The following is an 8,669-nucleotide window of genomic DNA, read 5'->3' as shown; positions in this document are numbered from 1 at the left end:
TACGCCGTTATCATTCGGTCTTATAAAATAATTTAAGCATATAATAATTTTTTTCAAATCAAACAAGATAACACAGAAAAAAATCTAAATGGGAATAATTCACTTATATTAGATAACACATGATCGGGTTATTTGTTTTACCTGTAAAAGTTTTTCTCGATAAACAATGACGGCCTGGTGTGTGTTTAGATAAGCAATGATCCACGTGTATGCTGATTAAATGTCTGCATGTTATATTGACACAGGCCCTGCATAATTACCTCGTTTATTTGTATAATAAAATTTCGTTATAACGGTGAATGTGATATACCTGGTACTGTGTAGTTCTTCCTTAATTTCTTTTTTTGTATACATGCACATGATAGGAAATTAAAAAAGCAAATGAAGTACATTTGCAATTGTTTCTCGGATTTAATACTTTAAAAATTCATACATTGGATCTTATGATATACTATCTACTTATGAACAGATTGATATTAGTATATTTGAAAACACTTTGTAAAGGCATTAACTTTTGCTGGTATATATATATATATATAACCTTACTTAAAAGTGTTTGGTACATTTTGTATTTATTAGCTTAAAAACAAACCATACAAAAAGAAATATAGCAAAACTATATTCAAATTCATCTTTATTCAATCTTTACAAATTCTACAGAAATAAGAGTTCAGGAATCATACAAACAAATTTTTCTAAATATCTAATTTTGCAAAAAATTGTCCTTTAAAATTGCACCAACCTCATTCATTGATTCTTTGATTGAAAAGGGATTAACGGAAGTTGACTCAGGGGGAATAACTCTAATTGATTGTAGGGATTATAGGCGGATCTAACGCTATTAATATATATGGGAAATGAACACTTTCTTCGATAAAAGCCTCCAATTCGAATAGAATTGGATGTGGTATTATCTCAGAAAAGTGAAACTCAAACGAATGGTAACTTGAAATTTATTTTATTAAGTGTGGCGATATTATGGGCACGGCTGTTATGAATAACTTTGGTTTCAAATACAAAACAAACAATATGGGTAATGGGCAGCCAACAACGAGCATGCCCCAAATCAAATGCACAAACAACATTCAACATCAAATACAATCAAATAGCAATGTCATGACCAAAGGTCAAAGTTCATATAGTGGTGGGTCAAAGTTTATACAACATCAAAGTTCAAAGTTCAAATTTTAGCGCAATCAAATAAGTTCAAAGTTCACAACAACATCCAAGTTCAAAGTTCACCATATATATCTAGAAAGCATTGACCCTGGGAGGTGCAGAGGTCAAAGCTTACAATATATTTATTACCAAATGCCGCTTATACGCCACAAGTTCCCTGAGATGAGGATCAGAATGAAACTCATCCAGGGAACTCCGCCACCATGGTGGGGGTAGAGCGGCATATACGAACAGCCGTACCCAGGACCCTTGTTAATTAGGAAAACAGGATTGACCATGCGCAACGATAGCCTCAAGTCCCCCCTGGAGAGAGTTTAGAAATATGTTATTTCCCAAAGAGGACAGGTGTACCCCGTCGTGTAAAAACAAGGCCGGATCAGGTTTAATGTCTGTATGGCGGATTATTGCGCCCCCAGATTGCAAGACAATTGCAGCTATATTAGAATTAACCCGTTTGCGTGCATTTTCCATAGCTTTTAAATTTGCTGAATAGCGCCATTGAAGACGAGGAAGGATAAATGACCATATAATCCTAATGTTTCGAAAGTGATTCATTAAAAATAAAACCAACTGCTTTGCCACAACCCTTAATTTTCTGATCGATACATTGCCCAGATCGTTCCCCCCACAATGTATAAGAATGCAATTAGGTACGGGGCCCACCTTTTCCAGAGTTCTAATCTTTTGTCTTGTTTTACTTAACTGGAGGCCACTATAACCCTGCCACCACAGGGAGATGTGCTTTCTTTCTAGCGTCAAATTTGTACCACCTGGTCTTAATACAGCTTCCAAAAAGGCGTGCTTGATTATTGATGAACCCACCAACCATATAGTCTGTGTATCTAAAATTAAATTAGAACCTTGGTATGCGAATGTAGGATTTGTACGAATCAGATTTCCAACCGCAACGACCAGATCTCTGAATGTCATTATTTGAATATCCTTTTAATGCGAGATCAGTACTTGCCCCAATACGAAAAGAGTGAGATTTGTAACCCGAGATACCAGGTAAATTCAGGTGCTTTACTGCCTTACACAGTACCCCCGTAAATTGATAACGAGTGAGTGGGGATAAGTCGAAGTGTCGAAATAATGGACCTGATCCCTCCGGACGGATGCTGACGTATTTGCTAATGAGCTGATATGGACATGCTACACCCCCCTGCTTATCTATTTGTAGTACTGTGCCTCTACCTAACTGATCCGTTTTGGAGTACTGGATAGTCAGTGAGAGAGATGTGTTTCGTGATTTATGTACAAATGGTCGATTTGAATTGTATTTTGTTGATCACCTTTGCTTGTATTAACTGTTAATTCGCCCACTCTAAAAAACCCATGAAAGGCCAGGGAGAATGCAGCAGAGAAAAGAGCTGTTTCAAAAGCATTGGTACATATTATGGGCAGAACCTGAATAATATTTATCAAAATTGTTTTCGTTATTGGCAATCTCGTATCTGCTTTATGTTTCAAACGTTTCATACCCTGCAATAACTTTGTAACCAAGAATTCCGGGGTTGGATCGTGAACACTTTGCAATTTACAATAAAATGAAATGGCAGACAAGTATGACCTCACGGTACCATATGCAAGACCGGATGATGATGAATGCAAAACGAATTGCACGACTGAGTTTAATGTAGGAGGCCATGGCGTACAATCAAGGAGTCTACATACTTTCTAATAAGCTGCCATTCCAGCACGATGAGATTTATGTGTGTTTTCAGATACTGAAGCGTCTAAAAGTTTAGCAAATTCAGGCTGGAGATGGTGTTGCGGAATGATAGGGGCACTGGGCAAGGATGTGTCCTGGCATGTGGAGCTGCTTGTCGGAATCTGGCCCACTGCTTACGAGAAATTGAGTCAGCTACTACATTGTCTTTACTTGATATGTAAACTGCACGAAACAAGATATTATATTCCATAGAAGCAAGTACCAATGATCTAAGTAGGGTCATGACCCGCTCTGATTTAGAGGTGAGCTTATTTAATATAGCGACTACAGCTTGATTATCTATATGGAGAATTATCTTTTTATTAGCTAGTTTGTTACCCCATAAATAAACAGCCAAGACCACCGGAACTAACTCTAAAAAGGTCATGTCTCTAAGTATTTCATTGGACGCCCAAGTTTCTGGCCAAGGGTAAAAACACCATTCCCCATTGAAATAAGCACCACAACCTAAGTAAGACGAACCAGAACTATCTGTATAAAAATTAATGTTGTTGTCTGACGTCCACTCATTATCTAAAAAATACACAGTCCCATTAAATGACTCAAGAAAACTAACCCACATGTACAAGTCCTGCCGCATTGATTGAGTTATCCTTATGCGATAATGTAATTCTGAAACTCCTATTGTAGCATTATAAAGCCGACGCAGAAATGCCCTACCTGGTCTTATGGCTCTTGTAAAGAAATTCAATTTACCTAAAACAGACAGTATTTCTTGGAGTGTTGTCTTGCGTTGAACAACGAGATGGTGTAAAATACCCAGTAGCTCCACGCATTTTGAATTGGGGATCTTAACTAACATATGATAAGTATCTATCTCAAAACCTAAAAACGTCATAACCATAGTAGGGCCTTCAGACTTGTCCTCGGCAATGGGAACACCTATTTCATCACAGACGCCTTGAAAATTCGACATAAGTTCTTGACAAGAAGGGGCATCCCTCCCAGCAAATATAAAATCATCAAGATAGTGATCAATTGTTGATGTTTTAGAGCGCTGTATCGTAGCCCACTGCAAAAATGTAGAAAATTCCTCGAAAACCTTACACGAAATGGAAAACCCCATAGGTAAACATTTGTCTATGAAATAATTACCCTGAAACTTAAAACCAAGATCAAAATCGCCGGGAAATATTGGGAGAAGTCGAAATGCCGATTTTATGTCCCGCTTACCTATGAAAGCCCCCTTCCCTAATTTAGCAATCATCTGAATTACTGAATCAAAGGATGAATATTGTACAGCAGCCTCACAAGGATCTATATAGGAATTCACACTTCTAAACTTCGGAAAAGAGAGGTGAGTTATTAGACGCCAGCCCGAATTATCCCCCTTAGGCACTAACCCAATTGGAGATAACCTAAGATTAGAAATTGGTATTTGCGTGAAGGGACCCTGTATCCTCCCCATTTCAATTTCTTTGTCGATTTTCTCCTTAAGTTCATTCGGATGTTCGTCCGCGGATTTCAAATTATTACATTGAATTGGTAATCTGGGCCCATGGTAATGAAGTTTAAACCCTTGAGAGAATCCTTGAATTAGCCGATTTGCTACAATTTTGTTAGGATAGTGGACGAGACATTTTTTAAGGGCGTGTGCATTAATAGGAGTTGAACCTAGACGCCATAGCTTGCGGACTGCGGAATCTTGGTCTTGAGAAGGTTTGGCGCTGGGTGTTGCTGTTGGAATACCCCTTATAGTTGGTATTTGCATTGGTGGAATACCCTTTATACATGTAGTTGGTATTTGCATTGGTGGTTTGTGGACGGAAACCTGACTGTCCAAAGAATTGACCATTTGAATTTTGTTGGCGAAATGTTTGTGCAGATCCAGTGTTTGGGGCTTGTGCACTAGTAATACAATGTATCAGTGGATGGTTACTGCCACAGCGAAGACAGTTGTGCTTATACGTGCATGGAAATTTGTCGCAGGACCCCTTGATATTGAAATTGCAACATTTACCATTATATGTTTTGGGTACATTTGTCACGTTATAAGCTGGGCCAGAATGCATATACATTAACCATAATTCTGAGTCACTTCGCCCCAGGATGATGAAGGATTTTGCTCCTTACGCAGCCTAAACTGAGTATCATATTCTTTCCAAGATATAGCCCCCCTGCTAACACCCATTCTTACGGTCTGTATGTACTTAAGCAGGTCAAGAGTCTTGGCGGGATGTGCACTCAAGTACACGCTTGCAAATATGAGCATAAGATCAGTCCATTGCTCTATGTTTTCTACCTTTTTTGAGTTGGGATCTTTAGAAATTATCTCCCCCATACTATTTATAACTAATTTCTTTTCATCAGACCCTGATTTTGGTGTTACCAATGTGGCCAAATCAATATACTGCCCCCCAATAATACGTTGCTTGATTGTGCTAGAAACATTCGTACCAATCATATGTATTGATGGGACAGAAACAGGGGTGGTGCCCACATCTGCTGAAGTTGAAATCAGTGTTCCAGGCGTAGGCGGTGCAAGGGATTGCCCTGAACTTCCTGTCAACATGGGTTGAGCTTCCGCTTCAAAAGAATTTGCTGGAGCCTGGGTCGGTGGTATTGGTACTGGACATTCTGCCGACACCGACGACGAGTACGTCTGCGAATTCACTGTAGCCTGACTACCACTTCGTGGCTGCTGTGAGACAGTCGCTGATGGTTGAGCCATTCTGCGCTTCTTAGCTCTCGGTGGCATCGTGTACATTGATTGCAAGAAACAGAAAAGAAAATTAATTAGTTTTTATTTATATATTATATATTTTTATTTATTTTATTTTATTTTATTTTATTTTTTATTTCTTAGAAAAGATATTGAAATTCATCAACTTTTTTTTTTCTTTTGTTTTGTTTTTTTTTTGTGTTTTTTTTTTTTTTTTTTTTTTGGTTTTTATCTCCCCTTGATATAGAAACGTGTCTGATCAATTTGAAATACAAAGAAAATTTAATATAAACCAAAGCACATCGATATAAATCCTAACGATCGAGATTAATGACTTAGCAATCCTTATATCGTATCACATACTTACATGATATAATCTGTTTAATGAAAAGTTATTTATTTAGTGGTCGGCAAATTTTATGCAAGATGGCCACAACAGACGCTAGAAAAAATTGGCATGATACAATCAAGGATCATCGGGAAATCATGAATAAATACACCTAAATTGATTGCAGCAAACAACTACTGAATAGATAACAAAAACATCCATATGTATAATAGCCATTAACTATTTTTCTAAATATCGAATTTTGCAAAAAATTGTCCTTTAAAATTGCACCAACCTCATTCATTGATTCTTTGATTGAAAAGGGATTAACGGAAGTTGACTCAGGGGGAATAACTCTAATTGATTGTAGGGATTATAGGCGGATCTAAAGCTATTAATATATATGGGAAATGAACACTTTCTTCGATAAAAGCCTCCAATTCGAATAGAATTGGATGTGGTAAAAATTCATACATTGGATCTTATGATATACTATCTACTTATGAACAGATTAATATTAGTATATTTGAAAACACTTTGTAAAGGCATTAACTTTTGCTGGTATATATATATATATATATATATATATATATATATATATATATATATATATATATATATATATATATAACCTTACTTAAAAGTGTTTGGTACATTTTGTATTTATTAGCTTAAAAACAAACCATACAAAAAGAAATATAGCAAAACTATATTCAAATTCATCTTTATTCAATCTTTACAAATTCTACAGAAATAAGAGTTCAGGAATCATACAAACAAATTGGTCAACTTTCTGTAGAAATATCTAATTCCTATTTACAGTTGAAATGGTAGATGTCATCGGAATAGTTGTTATTAGAGGACACGACAGTATCATGCAATGATACCTTACTCTACAGGAAATCCGGTCAACACAACCGAACATTTTATCACACTGTGCGATACAGTCCTGGTCTCTACCGAGAGGACAATTTTCTTTACCTTCACAGAAATCTCTGGTTAGATCAGCACCAAGTGTGACGAATAATGCAAATAAAAGTATTTGTTATAAGCATCCTGAAACCTGTAGTGGAAATAATCCAAATATCACAATTAATTGTTAATGGGATTTAAAAGATAAACTAGTGCTAATTGTAACGGGGACCGTTACAGATGTTCCCCAAACGCTCCCCAACGCCCATTTGGTGCCATATTCCCTGTAAGCTTCATTAAATAAGACAAACTCTGTGCATTTGAGACTTTAAAACGTTTACACAAAAGTGTATCAAGTTCATTCAAATTTGAGCATTGCACGCGTGCGCATGTGAATGCATGTGCGTAATGACCATATCATCTTGTCTACACAATATTAAAGTATTTAATCCAAAAGTATTAAAAAATTCAAGTGTATTTTTGATTTTACTCATTTCACGTGCACACACGTCATACATGAGCATGGTGACCATACCTTCTTGTAGAGGTCCATTACATCTATCTATGTTCTAAATCCCATCCCGATTGGTTGAAAACCAAGGGAGTTATAGCTGTTTAAAGTTTCAGCCAATCAGATTGTAGCGCACGTACACGCACGTGTATGCATGTGCATAGTGACCATACCTTCTTGTAGAAGTCCATTATATCTATCTATGTTCTAAATCCCATCCTGTTTGGTTGAAAACCAAGGGAGTTATAACTATTTAAAGTTTAAGCCAATCAGACAGCAGCGCATTTGCATGCACGTGTTTTCATGATAATTGCTATATATCATATTGTAGGATATCCTAGTGCATGGCTATGTTCAAAATTTCAAAGGATTTCGTCAAAAAACAAGAAAGATATTGAGACTTTAGTTTCAGCCAATCAGAGCGAAGTGCACGTGCATGCGCGTGAGATCTTGCTATTTTGACCATGTCATATTGTCTATGCTACTAATATATCCTTATATTATGAGTTTCAAAGCATTTCAACAAAAAGGTAAAAAGTTACGCCTAAATCAATTAAATCGGTCATTTCACGTGTTGCACGTGCACGCTCTTGCAAGCACGTGCGCGCAAAATGACCTTTGTTCCACAAATCTACATAACATGTCTACTGACCCTAAAAAGGTTTTACCTAAGTCGGATGTATAGTTTACAAGATCATTCCCGGACAAAAAAGTACCCAGGAAGAAGAAGAAGAAGAAGAAAAATAACTAGATACGATCTCGTTGCGAGCAACGAGTGGGTCTTCCGTCCGATTCTTGATAAGATGAGATAAGATTTTGATTGAGAATTTTATTCTAAAATAATGATAAAGATTGTGAAGAAGAACGATTTTGCCTCCATAATCTGTAAACAGACATTGAACATATAGACTCAAAAATTCGACTTTTGGCCCCTCACGGCCCCTAATATTAGGGATCAGCCCTTTTTTCTTCATATCATCTTAAACCTCTCAGGATTTTGAACACTTTTTGTTCAACAACTATTCAGAGATTCTCTTTCGTTTTCGAGTTATTCGAAAAAGAAATATTTAGGGGCCAACCCTTCAATTCCTTAATAGGGACATTTAGCGAAAATTGAAAGGTTGCATATTGTTCAGAACATTATTTTGAACATCTTTTGTTCAATATTGCTTATCAAAGTATTTCCCACTTTTAAGATATAAAGCGTCAAAGATTTGGCAGCCTGGCCCCTTATGGCCCCTTATTATGTACCATACGACAGTCAAATCATAATATATAGTTGTAGATTTTTGAGATAAACATTTTTGCTTCAGTAATGTATAACAAAATATTGACTGTTAAAGAG

The 8,669-nt window shown here is 36.6% G+C and overlaps 1 protein-coding gene across 1 annotated transcript; it reads right to left on the bottom strand.

The window, feature by feature from the left end:
* Positions 1-916: 916 nt before the first annotated feature.
* LOC134281644 (uncharacterized) lies at positions 917-5,589 on the bottom strand. The gene is made up of 2 exons (XM_062764074.1): positions 5,309-5,589; positions 917-2,021 (listed from the first exon to the last, which is right to left on the bottom strand). The coding sequence occupies exons 1-2, from the start codon at positions 5,580-5,582 to the stop codon at positions 1,432-1,434; spliced, it is 864 nt and encodes a 287-aa protein (XP_062620058.1). The 5' UTR covers positions 5,583-5,589; the 3' UTR covers positions 917-1,431.
* Between the last annotated feature and the right edge of the window lie 3,080 nt (positions 5,590-8,669).

This window comes from Saccostrea cucullata, unplaced genomic scaffold, assembly GCF_032062105.1.
Source record: "Saccostrea cucullata isolate Sc308-1 unplaced genomic scaffold, CSIRO_AGI_Scuc_v1 ctg1055, whole genome shotgun sequence".
In the NCBI taxonomy this organism is placed as follows: Eukaryota; Metazoa; Mollusca; class Bivalvia; order Ostreida; family Ostreidae; genus Saccostrea; species Saccostrea cuccullata.
Note: the sequence above shows the minus strand (reverse complement) of the source record. Positions and strands in the feature narration are given on the sequence as shown.

Bases quoted from the DNA above. Each gene is read 5' to 3' on its own strand.
- LOC134281644 (XM_062764074.1), bottom strand. From the start codon at position 5,582: ATGGCTCAACCATCAGCGACTGTCTCACAGCAGCCACGAAGTGGTAGT. The intron at 2,022-5,308 runs GTACGAATGTTT...ATTTAATTTTAG, and splicing joins CCCATCAATACATATGATTG to ATACACAGACTATATGGTTG.